The sequence below is a fragment of the Passer domesticus genome, chromosome 1 (assembly GCF_036417665.1).
Source record: "Passer domesticus isolate bPasDom1 chromosome 1, bPasDom1.hap1, whole genome shotgun sequence".
Taxonomy (NCBI): Eukaryota; Metazoa; Chordata; class Aves; order Passeriformes; family Passeridae; genus Passer; species Passer domesticus.
In genome coordinates, this window is record NC_087474.1 from 96,027,685 (window position 1) to 96,043,381 (window position 15,697).

At 34.9% G+C, this 15,697-nt stretch overlaps 1 protein-coding gene across 6 annotated transcripts in view; it reads right to left on the bottom strand.

Moving 5' to 3' along the window:
- Positions 1-1,899: 1,899 nt before the first annotated feature.
- The window catches only part of PTPN3 (protein tyrosine phosphatase non-receptor type 3), a 119,160-nt gene continuing 105,362 nt past the window's right edge, over positions 1,900-15,697 (bottom strand). For all 6 annotated transcript variants that reach the window (XM_064430036.1, XM_064430026.1, XM_064430046.1 and 3 more), the window contains 3 exons: positions 11,069-11,214; positions 10,321-10,456; positions 1,900-6,447 (listed from right to left, as the gene is read on the bottom strand). In XM_064430036.1, the coding sequence (XP_064286106.1) occupies positions 6,370-6,447; positions 10,321-10,456; positions 11,069-11,214 (360 nt within the window). In that variant the 3' untranslated portion in view covers positions 1,900-6,369. The remainder of the gene's footprint in view (positions 6,448-10,320; positions 10,457-11,068; positions 11,215-15,697) is intronic.

Here is a 15,697-nt window from a genome sequence, read left to right on the forward strand (position 1 = left end):
GTGACTAGAATAGTAAAATATTCTTCAAACTTGCAAAAAAATCCCAAACAACTTCAGCTTTTCCAACTGCTAAGCAATTTATTCCAGTACTATAGACAATTTTCCATATCAGTTGTAATCAAAATCAGTTTTAACCATTACATCATTTGTGAGAATGAATGGCAGACAGACTTTTAGCTTTTATAGGGCTGTCCCCATTATACACCTTGTATTTCTCTATTAAGGTTACACAATGAAGTGTGAAAGCCTAAATAAATTATGTTTAGTGTTCACTGCACAGGTTACTGGAATGTAAGCACTGATCCTCATCATTTATTTTGCAAAACTGGGATTAGAGATAGATTTACATTTGAGTGCATATACTAATTCCCCACCTGATTTCTACAGACAGTAATTCAGATCCTGCTAAACCCCAAGTTTTCAATCATGTATACAAAGCTCTGAATTAGAAGGGCACTGATCAGGACTAACCCAAGTGCTGCCACACTCACCTGCTGCTTAACTGAAGCCTACTGCAATTAAGACTGCTGGGCTGAGATTTTTGTGGTTTTTTTTTGGAATGAGGTGCTTTGATATCCTTGCAAACCCATGTAGATACACCTGATCTCACTTTGAACTAGACTGCTGAGGTTACATAGTACAAGTACAACCCCACTAAGATCAACACAGGCTGTGGATTTACTGTGCAGGAGATTTCAGTCTCTTTCCCAAAGGCAGGCAACCCTTTTCCCTTACTTCCTGAATCAGGATTGCAACCAACCATGTGCGAGAAAGTTGACAAATAATGAGGCATTTGGGCTGATGATGCACTTTCTGTGCTTTAGTGGCCATACTGCACACTAGCTGAGAGCAAATTTGCTTTATGACTAGGTAAGCTGCACCCACAGCTAAGAAGGCACTTCTAGCAGCTAACCTTTGCATCTTGTAAGAAAAACTACTTTTCTTTTCCTTTAAAAAAGTATGTTTTGTACAGAATTTGGTACTTAGTCATTCCTTACTTGAAAATTTAGGTTTTAACTTTTTTTTAAAATTTTATTTTAAAGCATAAATTCTAGCTTGGTGCAAGCCTGCTTCCTGATGCTTCGGAGAGCAAGCTCCAAGGACTATTTATAAAATGTTTATTCTGCAAAAGGCTGAGAGAAATATGATGCTAATCTGGCTTAAGTTGGTAGCTGATGTTAGGTAAGGGGTTTAATAGCCCTAACAAAGCATCTTCCTCCTCTTAACCATGCAGGGCAACCTCAACAGTCACCCAGCCAAATGCAGGTTTCATTTATGTCTCAGAAAAAGACATCAAATGAAAACAGACAATATAGTAGATAAAAATAATATATTTCCCACCCCTACTTTATCTGTTAAAAGCATTTTTATGTTCACAATGTTTGATTTTTTTTTCTCTTTTTATATGTAAGTTAAACCCAGGTCTTATCTGCCCCGAGGAAAACATTTCTTACATGCTTTTCCATATATCTTTATGATTTCAACCCCTGCTAGCAGCACTGTTTAGAAAAGAGATCAGTTTGAGACTGGTCTGAACACCACACTGCCCCTTCAGCAGGTGAAAAAAAAGATCCTTTCTTAAGCAACAGTAACATTACTTTGCCTGTCTGAGACAAAGCCAGTTTTACACTTGTAGGAAACCTCAAAGTGATTTAATAAGGCAAAACAATGACATTTCAAGAAACAAAATCATGTAAGTCAAGTAAACACAAGTTAAGCAGTTAACAGTAACCTGAAGTGTCTCACTAATGTCTATTAAAATAAACACTTTAATATTTTAAATACAACTTTAATTAAAGATTAACCTGCAACTAAAACCAAAATAAAGTACAAAGAGTACTCTTATCCGAGTAGTTGGCAAGAAAATGTCCCCTCTCAAGATGAATTTTTCTTAAAAAAAAAAAAAAAAAAGAAAAAAAGATAATATTTCCTGGTCTCTTACAGACCATACAATTTGTTTTTCCCATAGTATTGCTGACCCTCAACATTTGCTCTTTACATGAGTGGTAAAGAGTGCTACTGTCACAGAGTTAGTCTGAGCTGAAAAATGGCTAAATCCATTGATATGTGGTACTTATGATTCAGAGAAATTTACTTTTTCTTTAGAATGACAGGCTTCAGTGGTTGCAGATGCTATTGTTTGAAACTTATACAGTGTTAAAGTACACTAAAACTAAATTATATTCCATTAGATTGGTATATTTAAACTGTTAATGTAATCTACAGTTAAAACAGACAGCCATTTGAGATGGCTGAGCATTATCAGTGTCAGAACTTAAATGCAAGAAACCCATATAATCAAAACATTGTTTTATATAATGAATTAATCATTCACTTGGCCTTGAACAAAATATTTAATGAAAACTTTGCCTTCTATATAGCTTCAATTAAGAAATGCTTTTAACCAAGTAGACTGGTTGCAGGTTACTATTCAAAATACAAACATTTCCCAGCACATGTTTTCTGGAAAGACTGAAAGAATTAAATAAACTTGCACTGAAATGCTACATTTCAGGATAGAAAAATAAAGCCATTATCAGTGAAATAACTATGTTTAAATTATAATTGACTGATTATGAACCATGTGAATCTATTTTTAACATTTATGCATTTAGTCTGACATAAGAATACTGTATACAGGGAAGAGCTTTTTCGTAAAAAAGTATACTATACTTGCAATAAAGCCAATGCAAAGTTCATTATATAGTTCAGAAATAGAGTTCTTTTAAAATACATGTATATTTAACCAAGTACTGCATAGTAGGAAATATGAGGGGAAAAAGGAAAACCAACAGTTAAAAAACTGAGTGTATATGAAGACTTATTGCTGAATTCATGGGTACATTTTGACTGCATATACTTTAGTATCAACACCTAAAAGACAGGATAATAAAAAGCAAACCCCTAGATTACAATTTTTTTTTTTTTTTTTTTTTTTTTTGTAGACCACCACTATTCAAGGTTTGGTTGTATTTTAATGACTTGTATTTCATACATCTGGTTACACAAAAGGCATTCATGGTTTAGGGCACTGTTTTTCTTACTTTTAACAAATAGCAAAATCTGTCCCTTTCACCTCTATCTCAGAAGTGTTCCCCTGTGAGATTTCTGAAGACATCCTGAATAGGCAGTTTAGTTACTTCCACATCAAATATAAAGCAACTAAGTTAAAATTTGTTTAATTCTGTAGAAATAAATGTTAGTGTATTTCACAGTGATGAAGATCTCAAGGGTTTATTGCTCCCTCTTCATCCACCACCACCACACCAGACATTTTGAATACTTATTGTCATGACCATGCCAGCACAGGAAAAATCAAGGGTAAAATGTTTATGAAGGTTATACAGAATCTTTTCTTCATAGCATCTTCTACCACTTGCCAACTGCTTGGCAATTAAAAACTTTGTGCTCACAAGTTTTAACTCCCACCAAAATCCCCCCAAATTGGTCAATTTTAAATCTATATCTCCATGATTTCTTAATTTTTGCGAAAACAAAAGCCAGCGGGAAGATGTTTTCATAATTATGTTTCATTGCAAGATCAGATCTAAAGCATACTTCATTCAGTGCAAAGTCATCACACACTACACAGAGAGAAGACAAAACCCCTTCAATTCTCCCATATGGATCCTACAGGTACATGTGCAAAACCCAGCACGACTGAAATAAAGATGGACACAATATACAAGATACTTGCGTAGTTAATATTTCCTCCCAGGTATTTAACAAAAAAACCCCCAAAACCACAAAAAACCCAAAAAACTTACAGAGATTACTATTTATATAGCTTTGAGTATTCTCCTTGTGACCAGCAATTCCAAACAAGTTATTAAAATCCAAGAGCTCCCCAATGGTATTACCAAACCCATTCAAGTTTACCAAAACAAGAGCAGCATTTGTTGTCACAATATGACAGTCATCATTTAAATGCACACATACTAACCCAAGTCAAGCCTATACCATGTATCTTGAGACTGGAGCTATACAAGAAATACATTTACAGTGCTTTGGTAAGTACATATTAAACATGAAGAAACATAAATAGCAAATGGAATATAGGAATAACCTTGAACACAAAGAAAACATGAGTACTTCCATGAAAGACACGTATGTCACAAAGATGCTCTGAATATTTTCTTACAATTTATTTTGTTGCCTTTTTTCACTTCTTCACAAACTATTAAATGCAAGTCATGCCAACTGTAAGGGATGACTCTGAGACCTGGGCAGAGGAAAACTTAAAAAAAAAAAAAAGAGATATGTTTTAACAGACAGGCACACACGTAACAAAGCTTGCCAAGTAATATGTGCATGTCCATTACCATTTTACATTTGGAATCACAGACTGATTGAGCTACCTGACACAATTTAGTAAGGTAAGAGTGAACCAGTCTTTTGGTTTTTAATCTATGCCCAATCGAGCAAGATGACAATGATCCATATATTACAGAAAACTCCAGTCAAAGTGAAACTTGGAATCCACTATGTAAAGATGAGCACAAACCTATTCACCATTCAACCTAAGAAGCCAAGAAGGTTTCCATGTTGCCAACTACTCTGCACATCTCAATTAAAACTCTTTTGATCAATAAACAGTAACCAGATATCTTCTTCAGCTATAGCTAAAAATGTAATCTTGGAGAAAGGACCAAGCCTACGAAAGACAAGTCAGTAATTTAGCTCATCCTACATGCACTTTCTAGTTATCTCCTGGGGGAAAAAAACAGTCTTCCAGTGACATGAGAGACGCATATTGTACAGCTGTGATAGTTTCTATAATGAAACTCCAGCTATAAATGGTAATATCTATAATACAAACCATAATTCTAAAATACATCTGAATATGTGTGTGCATATATATCTCTCTGAAAAAAAGAATTATCTAATTTTCTCTTTTATACATATAAACATCTGGCTAATATGCCCCATAAAAATTCTTCCCTATTTAGGACTAATTTTTTAAATAACAGAGTTTTAAACAGTCCCTTAGAATATTTTTTAAACACTATCAAAAATTAATAACTATGTCAGGTTAATCAAAAAGCACACACAAAATAATTTAACATTATACAAATGTGGTTATACTGTTCAGAAAGTCCAATTCTCCCATCTGAAATGAAATAGAGACCAGTGTACCTTAGGGTGAATTATTCATCAAAGTACAAATTCATTATTTCTTTCCATGTAAATCTTCAGGTGAATTTAACTGCATTTCTGTATAAGCAAGAAACACAGTAAATCTGGAGAACTCTTGCAAAAGGGAGTCGTGTTTTGCCGGGTAAGAGCGTTTTGCTGGAGGGCAGCAAGTCAACATTTTATCACCATCTGAACACTAGCAACACCTGTGCCCTTGTAAGCTTCACACCTTGAAATAGCAGCAACATATTTGATGGGTTCAGTAGTAGTTTTTCTTCCAGTATTGGATTAGACTACTTTGCATATACAGTAAGTCAAAAGTCTAGTACTTGTGTGCAACATTAATCCATATTTACATCTGAGAACTCATAAATACACATGGAAACAAACATGACACAGAATGAAACCTCATTTTAAGTTAAAATGTTTTCAGTCCACATATAGAAACAGCAGTGAAAAGTATAAAGGAGATGGACAGCAGAAACAGAAGAAAAGGGATGCAATAACCAAAACTGTAAGAAGTAGGTCACTGTCAAAAGGGCAAGTTGCAACTAAAATTGATCAACAAGAGATGTAGACTGTACCATCTGCATAAATGCCTAACTGCAGCATTATTATCACATCACATACAGTAGATGTGATTTGTAAGCAGCATATTATAACAGCTGGCATACTCACTAATAGATTTACGGTAACTGAATACTAAATTTCTCCAGCTCAGTAGTTATGCATTAGCCTTTAAACTCTTCATCAGCCTTTTAGTCAAGGTTACAGTTCCATGGATGTTTAGTATCCCAATAAGAAATTTACAAATATTCAATGAGCTTTCATACAATACAAATATATTAAATACCTTCTTAGGGAGTATCATTTCAATAATAGGAATTTTCCTTTTGCTATTTCAAAGGAAAAACAAGGAACTTTGTAACTTCCAAAGTAAAGGGTGTTTTAAGGCAGTAAAAGATATGTGTTAAGGTCTCCATGATTGTTTATGGTTGTCTATGTGAATAAAGCATATTACACACAATTGCTGTCATATATTTATCTATGTGACTTTGTTATACTGTACATGATTTAGCAATCTTCTTGAGAAATTTAAAGTGCCACAGTTCAAATGTGCTCATCTGTCTTTTCATGGGCTTCTAGTCCGTTCTGGTTGCTTTCAGAAACAAGCCCTTACTTTACTTAAAGAGCAGGTTTTTTACGCAAACAAAGACATCCTTCACTGCTGTGCTAACTAGAATCCAGTGGTCGAACCAATCCTTCTTTGTAAACACGAAGAATAGCTTCACAAACAAATTTGTATTGACTCTGTGGAGGAAAGAAAACACAAAAACATTTACAGATGTTCAGTTAAACTGCTGATTAGACAGTATTATTGAATAGGACTAACAGTTCCACAGCTTCCTTTTTTCCTGAGCAATGACAGGAGAGGGGCTACAAGGATGGGAGGAGAAAATCCTGCTCTTCTGTCTGTGTTTGCAGTAAACAAAGCTGACATTTACTCTTCCTTGAAGGACAAGCATTAAAAAATCACACACCAAGGAAAATATAGTTCCCCAAACTAAAATAATATGTGCTTAATTTTCAGGGAAAAGGAATTATTTGTAAAAACTATGCATGACTTTTGACTAAATTTAACATGATATTAACCTTCTTTATACATCTCATCTATTTTGGGGGGGGATTGGTAGTTATCTGATTATTACAAGTATTCTGAGCTTGCCAATCCTGCAGCTGCATATTACTGGGCATATTTAAAGTTGACATATAGGATCTATAGGTGCAACTACCTAACTGAACTCTTTTTTTTTTTTTTTTTTTTTTTCCCCAAACAACCTACAGTACTGCAGAAGGAGTCACTTTATTGTCAATTTTTGATCAGACCACATATCTCCTTTTGTAACAGAAGGGGATCAAAACCTTTCAAATTAATATTTTTGAAGATCAGCAGCCACATTAATTCTTCTTTCACCCAACATTTTGATCTCAATTAGATCTTCAAGTCTTCACAAATCAGAGTTTCTTTTTTGCATTATACTATTACAAAGACTAGCTCTTCTACAACCTTGTAATGGTACCTATTTGTTAAAAACAATTAGCCTGTAAGCCTCTTCCTAAAAAGTGATACATGGAGACATTATCAATAGGACTAGTGCAGAACTAAAAATCCAGGTAGCCTGAATAAATTTTTTTGACTAACACAATCCTGAGAACACAAGATGATTGAAATTTAAAAGAATTTGCAAAGATCAAAGTATCCTCGCTTCTTCTGTGAAAGTACTATTGTCAAGCCCCCAAATGAACCCTTTTCTCCAAAGTTCTGTCATATATTCAGAGAAGCAAAGCTTCACATTTTTAATAACCCTTTTTCTATCTTTGAAATGTTCTCCCAGCTGCCCTTGTATTGTCAGCTTCCATCAACTTCTGAAGCATCTGCAAACATTCTCCCAACATCTCCCAAAGAGCAGGGCTAAAAGATAACATTTGGACTGTGAAGGACCTTAGGTTGTCTTTATATACCAGTGGTTTGGAATGTCATTCTTGTCCATAACATAACACAATACATTTTCTTTTAAGTACAGAAAAACTTAAGGAAAACAGGAAGGTGGAAATGAGTTTTCTGCATTGCAGTTTTCCTGGCTTTTCTTTCAACCTTTCAGTCAATTACTCCCACCTTCAATATCATTTTGTTCTTATTTCTTAATTACCTTGACTTGTATCTTCACTGTTATTGTCATTTCCTTATTTCTACTGCCTGAACAAGCCAGGTGTGGTATTTAGCTCTCTGTTCTATACTTCTGTTAACTTGTGTGATCAAGTTACTGAACAAATAAAAGAATGAGCACTTCACCATTGCTTCCTCTGACTCAATCTCTGACTACTTGTTTTCTTTGCTGTTATCTGTTGCATTTATTCCTACTGCTCACTCAGCTGATAGCTACTTGTATTATGCACATCCTAAGCACTGTATTTTGTATTGCTACGATACCTAATTTCTCTTTATTGGTTAATTTTTTTTTAAATATTTTGAAAGGCCAGTTACACCAATTTTGTTACAGTTTAAGCATTTTGGTTTAAGCTATTTTTGCTGCTCATGATAACAAAACTACTGGTCTTTGAGAAGCTACAGCTTCCACATGATTAACAACAGACACTAAACTGACCAGGTAATAGCTCTGATCCGTCCATTCTTTTTGACTATGCCCTGGTACAACATGTATCTGGCAAATCATATCACCTTAGAAATGGAGCATACACACAATCCCCACAGGGCAGTTCAACATGCTTTAGGCAAGGCTATTAAAATTGAACAATCCCTTTATTGCAACTGAATAATCTCTAGCTTCTCCCAGACACTCTAAGCAGGATTCCAAATATGAGCAGTGAGGCTAGCTGGAACGCAGGATGGGAATGGGATAGTGCACCCAGGATAGATCGAAATATTAACATGCAGCTTTCTGGTATTCTGTTTTCTCACAGCTGAGTGCTTGCTTCTGTGTCTAATTTACATCATATAATGCTAATTTTGCTCACTGGCTTTTCACAATAGTATCTGCCTTCTTCAGAAACAACAAGCGAATTTAGGTTCACAGTATTGGTGCGACAGATCATCCTTTTCCTGATTGTGGTGACAGCAAACTGTGTAACACAGCAAGCAAGGTAAAGAATCCTATTTTAGATATTTGTTTTCCACACTGGGAGTCTGACTGTAGCTATATTTATTACTATTCCCTATATTCTTCAGCTATGTCAAAGTGTGGAGTGAAAGGACAATTCTGGCTGATTTCTGTTGTAAAAAAAATGGGATTCAGTCTTCTGGCAAGCTCAAGTTTACTTCAGCTCTTTATGTCTGATTCTCAAAAAGAGGACCACTTCTAGAATGTCGAAGCTTGAATTTGTTTAGGTAATTTTAGAAACTGAGGGGTATAGACAGGTGCAACTCCAGAAGTTAACACTCAGCTTCTTCAAAGGTGAAGCTAGTGTATTTCATCTCATGACCACCTTTGTCATCAGCTCAGCTTCCACTTCAGCAAGGTAAGGCAGGGCACCCTTCAAATCACTTCTTTTCAACCACACAGTCGCCACCCTCTTCCAGAGGGTGCACTCCTGTGGCAAGGAGCACCAGTCCCAGCAGCAGGCACGGACAAGCTCTGTTCACTGAGCACTCTAATGGTACACAGGCAACTGCAGATCCTGATACCTTTATGCCCTTTGATGATCCAAGACATCCCCCACATCTAGTCATAATGCTAATTTCTGCAGTCATTAACTTGTTAATGAATAGAATTTGTCTTTTTAAGTTAACTTTTTTTTGTGATCAAATGGATTTGATTTCAATGCATTTCAGGCGTTTTATTTGTAAGATGAGACAGAAATGCCCAATTTAATTGTTGGCTTTCCGTGTCTAAACCCCCTTATTTTAATTTCTTATAGGGCATTTAGCTCTCCAAGATAACCCACACTCAGAATTCTTGTTATCTAGCCTCTCCTAAAGAAAGAAGAATCCATCTCTAATGTTAATATGCTCATTTCCAAAGCTGACAAAAAATTACTCTCATGAACTCAAGCTGTATCACTTTTATCTTAAAGTTGCCATCTACTTTCATGTTTCCATTACTGGTGCTACACAACATGCCCTTAATTTTTTTCCAACCGGGTAGTGGCAAAATTTTTAAAAAATCTATATGTTCTTATAGAATTTCTACTCTAAAGTGTCCGTTTGAAAAGCCACTTCCTTCTTTTCAAACCAGGCCACAAACAGTTTTGATTTTACCTTCAAGTTAATAACTTCCTATGGTATTCTGTATTAGAATAAAAAGCAAAAATTTATTCTATCTTCTTGCAGAGAATTTAGACAAAGGACCAGGAACAGATGATCAGTACAAGTCTGACTTTGGGCATTCTAACTACTTACAATGTATCAAAATAAATTACATTTTCATGGCAAGATAAGAAATATTTTAAAAATAGAAAAATACATACTTCATTAGCAAAGCAGCCTTTGCCACTATGCTACATTATGCTAAATTTATTTGATATATAACGTTTGATATAAAGTTTGATATATAATGGCAACTGAAGATTCATACTACTAGATCCTTTATAAAATTTTGGACCAGTTTTATAACTTGATAAGTCCAGTATAAGTACAGAAAATGATGCTTCCTTTCCATCACTTACTGATGTTTGCACCATCATAGCTCTCTGGTCTCGCATTTTCCGTACAATATCCAGTGGATAAACAGGCTGGTTCCTTTCAATTAAGCACATGGCTGTTTCCATAGTGACCAACACACCAGTGCGACCGATTCCTGCGCTGTGAAACACAACAGGAGAATAGTCTATAAAATTAGGTTTTTGCAATACATCAAATTCATATCAGTCTTAATAGTAGGACAGACTTAGAAATTGCAGGAAGACCCTAATAAAATCCAAAGAGAGTGCAAAGTTTATTTTCACAGCAACTTCAGCAATATTTTCTGACAATTACTAAAAAGAAAATATTTTAAAATATAAATAAAACTAAAACCTCACCTAAAGTAGATTAATTTTTAGACAATTAAACTGCTCAAACTGTACAGGTTTGATATTTTTGTCTTAAAAAAGGTAAGATCTAATTAACTGCTTTTATGACACACACACTTGAACAGCAGGAAAAGAATTTTAGCATTACCATTCAAAATGAGATTACAACAGTGGTAAAGGATAAAAATCAGAAAACATACTAAATTGCAGATTATCAGATCTGTGATAATTATGTGACTAAGCCATTTCACAAAAAGGTTGCAGGAGAAAGGGAGACAAAGTAAACTCATCCTTTAGATAGAACATCAGTATTTCCATCATCAGCAGTAAATGCTCATATTGCACAGTTTAACATTTTCATCTCATTCAAGGATCTATAATCAGAGTTTTAAAACACAAGTACCTGCAGTGAACAAGAACTGGCTCATTCTTTACTCTCTTTGGCCTCATAAAGGTCACAAACTCCAAGAAGTCCATGGAGTCATCAGGAACGCCATGATCAGGCCAAGCTACATACTGAAGATGGGTGACGGTGTGCTGTTGTTCTGTCTAAAATACAGTAAAGTTTGTTAAAAATGGCCAGTGTTACGACTCCTGTATTAATCTTTACAAGATACAAATAATATTTTTCACAGCAAGTGTTTTCTGCAGATGAAATAAGAGGTAGATGTTGTAGAAAATGTTTGTGATTTTAAAATTCATTGTGAAATGTGGACATGCAATTCTTGGAAAGAATTCATAAGGCACAACATTTTCTAAATAAATGAGGTATCAAGTTTAACTTCTGTGATCTAAACACTTTATTTTTTTGATTTATTGACTGTTGACCTGTTATACTTTGACATCATTGATTCACCTGAGGTAAAATGCTATAAGACATAAACATAACAGTACTGCACAATAGTTTAGACCTGGTTGGAAGAAACAACTGAGAACAGCAGAACTACTGAGAACAATATCAATATAACAGGGATTTAGGGCTATACAGTCCACTGTAAATATATCTGTGCACACTCACAGATTCAGGTATAATTAAGTTGCCTGAACACTTGCTAAATCTGGTTTCTGATAGAAAATAGTATATATAGATATATACATATCATTCATACATACATGCTTATTGTACATATATGAATGACATCTGTATGATCCACAGGAGAATACTTTCCTGTATGGAAGCAATATAATTAGTTAAAAGATTCTGTTGTACAAAGAATTCTTTTCTTTAATTTTTGAATTATATGTAAAATCTCTGAAGTTTCACAGAAGTCCTTTCAGTTTAGCTTTTTGTTAATTCTGATTATGAAATCACTCAATCATCTCTGCATTCGGATGGAGCTGAACTGATGTGTTACAGATATAACTAATGGTTAGGGTGGGAAGGAAAAGACCTAAGATGCTCGTGAGCTCTGAAGCATCATGCAGTGAGGATGTCAATCTTCACAAACTGAGACAAGTCTTCAAATCTTATTCCTTCCACACATTTTGCAATAGTTAAGCTGTTACCTGCATTGAATTTATGTCCATTATCAGACTTAACATTTGGCACCCTTCTGAAATAAAACTCTCCTATATAACTGGATAAGTCGATAAAAGTTGGCCTTTCCCTAGTGGTCCACACAGGAATGTTTTTGTGATGCTAGTGACTTTAAAAGGTTTTTCCCCCTTTCTCTTATGTACACAACTGCTGAAATATAGAACCTGTTTTAAATGTCTTCAGCTGCTTGTTTTCCTCTCCCACTTGAGGATGTTCTACTCCCAGGGAACAGGCTAGTAGGACATAAAAGATGGAATAAGTAGTACCTCTGTACTAAGTGGAGTCTTAGGGAATACATTTTTTCCAGTCAAAGCAATTGCAGAAATTTACAATTGCCCACAGGGACAAAAAGAAAAATGACACAGCTCATAATTTGCTTCTTAAAGCAAAACATGAGCAATCAACAATTAAAAGGTACAGCATAAGGCCCACATGGACAACGTAATCTAACTTTAATGACCAAGCTCACTGTAATACAAATTACATGGGGATCCACCATCCATGTCATCAAAAGATGCACAATGACCAGGATCTCTGCATGAAAAAGCATGCATGGCCTTTTGCTACCCAACTCTAATGAGTAGGAAATGCTGACCTTGATGAAATGATTAGCATTCACTTTTTTCTGAAATGCCATAGATTAAAAAAAATACAAAAATATATATATAAAATGTCATTAAAAAGTCCTCTGAAAATCTGCACTTGCTTAATCAGAACCTCTTCAAAAGGGAAATGAGATAAAGCAGCAATTACATGTAACAGTTTGAGCTGATTCTCTTAAATCAGAGATGTTTGAATTACAGCATCCTGGTGAAACAAAGACTTGATTAATTTGAATTATCCAAGACTGAATATCCAGTTGCTTTCCATGTACTTCAAGAACTTAAAGCTACACAATATGGATAAGTGCCAGTGGCACACCTGAGAAACCCTGACAATGAACTGTAGAAGCAAAAAGCCATTTTAAAAGCTTAGAACAAAGGAAAGAGCTGGCTTAATTTTTGCTTATCAGTACTTCAGGCTCAAATAGAGTGAACTGCATTTAGTCAAATAGTTTACACACGTTAGGTACAAAAGATATGTTACACAAGACTCAGAGTAATAATACACTGAGAACATTCACTTAGTCCTCACAGCTGTTGCTTTTGGTATAAGCATCTTCAATTTCTGTTATGTGCCCTAATCATCCTGAGAGACCATTTTAGGTGTTTGTTATTATTCCAGGTTTGCCTCAAGCCTCAGTGTAGCCTTCGAACTATTTGTGCTTTAACATGATCAGTTTTCATTATTTTGTTGAGCTCTTCTGAGATGATTCAAAATGCTGGAACTTGACTACACTGCTTTCCACTTGCTTTCCAAAATGCACAAGTATTTAAAACACTTTATGTTTTATTAGCAATTTAAACCTAGTGTAAACAGTAAATATATTTTTATATGTTACAATTAGTTTTTCTATGTCTGAGTTTTTATCTCTCTTGCAGAAAATGTCAAAGCAGTAGTCTGATGAAGTCCAGATTTTTGAAGTTATTTTTAGCAGGGTTTTTGGCTTTTTAAAAAACATATTATCTTCAAGAATAGTGAAAGTCAGTTTTTAAATACAGAAAATGTCAGCCAAACAACACCCCACATGGAAATAACTTACATTAAAAGACCATCATAGCTACTAAAATCTAGCACTTCTACATGAAAAAAATGCTAGAATTGTAGGTACTGGTTCCATAGCTAGCCCTACAGTACATGTTCTGTTAGTAATACTTATATTTAAACACTATTCCTCTCAGCTCTTGCTCCTTTATAAAAATCTGATAATGGAAAATAAAAGGTAACTTCTCATATTCAACTTTTTAATCAAACCACTATTCTCTGCAACTCAGTTTAAATCTTTTCCACAGTTATTTCTTTTAGCACTGAGGTTTTCAATGACAGTCATCCTAATGACTGACAAATGTATAATTTTTCTTCATAAAAATCTGGCTTTATTAGTCCTGATTGATGAGCTTTAGAGGAAGTGAGACAGCAACAGCTGCTTATGGCTTGGTTGCTATTTTTGTTTAACTTGACCTTCTACACCTTGCTATTCCAAAATTATTGATTTTTTTTATTCATGTGGACTAATTTCAATGGAAATCATGTAGTTGCTATTTCTCCAAATCAGTTTAAAAATTATGGTTTAAAAAAAATTGGCCCAAACAACAGACTCCCGTGACACTTCAGTAATTTGCCCAGTTTACCACCAGCCCTTTGGCCAACATTTAGCTTCTTCATGGCATTGATCCACATTTATTTAGTAAGGAGCTATAGAGGTGTAAGACACCAGCTCTTTGTTATTGTGCTTCTTTGCTGTCATTACAGCAAAGCTGTTCAGCAAAAAAATCCCTAACAAAACTATGTACTTGTTCCTACCCCTCCTGGACAAATTCAAGACATCTAACTGCAGAAGCAGCTTCATTGTGGTTAAGCTAACATCCTAGATTTTGCTCAGAAACACATCATCTTTTCCAGTGAATCTGTCATTTGGGCTGAAATTCCTTACAGAGTATGGCTGTCACAGGTAGTGTTTCAAATACATTTGTAATACAGCTGTACTGTGAAGACCTTCAGCCACAAAAATATCCATTCTTCATCCTTCTGCAGTTTGCAGCCTTGATCATTATAATTACATCAAAAGGCAAACTTCCTTGTTTCATTCTCCTTAAATGACAGACTCTCCCTGATTAATAAAATATTTGTGTGCTCTTCAGAAAATCAACACACAGAATCATAATAATCATAAAGAAAGTAGGAAATTTAAACTTGAAATGTCAACCTTAATTCTTCCTTATGTTAAAACTAAGCAATTGATTTTGCATTTCAATGTCTCAGTTAATGTCCTTTTTCACAGAAGTTATAATATAATCTTCAATAATGCAGAACTACCCTGAAATGGTCTTTTTATCTTCTAAGCAGGTAAAGGTGAGCTCTTTGTCACTGAGCTTCACAAACATACCTTGAAAGCTGAGTCTGAACGATCGGGGTAAAGCCCAGTTTCTAAAGAGTAGATACTCTGGCAAGTGGCATTTGTCATTTCTTGGACAACTGTTTACACATTATGTGATATTCACACATTATGTTATGCTGCTGTACATGCTTGCCATCACATTTCTCACTTACTTTTGTTATTTGGTTCTTTATGTTTCAAAACCAGTGAGAATTAATGGCCAATCATACACTGCAAGGCACTTATCTCAAAGGAAACAATGAAAATTTGTTTCAGGCCTCTTATGCTATTCTGTCAAGGATCATAAAGAAACACGTATCTCAATTTGCAAAACAGTGCACTGTGTGATGAACTCTGCACTCTCACTACATGATTTCTTTCCTTTGGTCTGTTTGTTATGGTCCCCAAAGGACTCTGAAGAGTTCTTAAAAAATAAAAAGCCTCAACCAATCCCAAAACCCCCCAAACTTAGTGCTACCGGATAGCTTTCAATCTTGGTTTTAGAAAGAAAAGGCAGG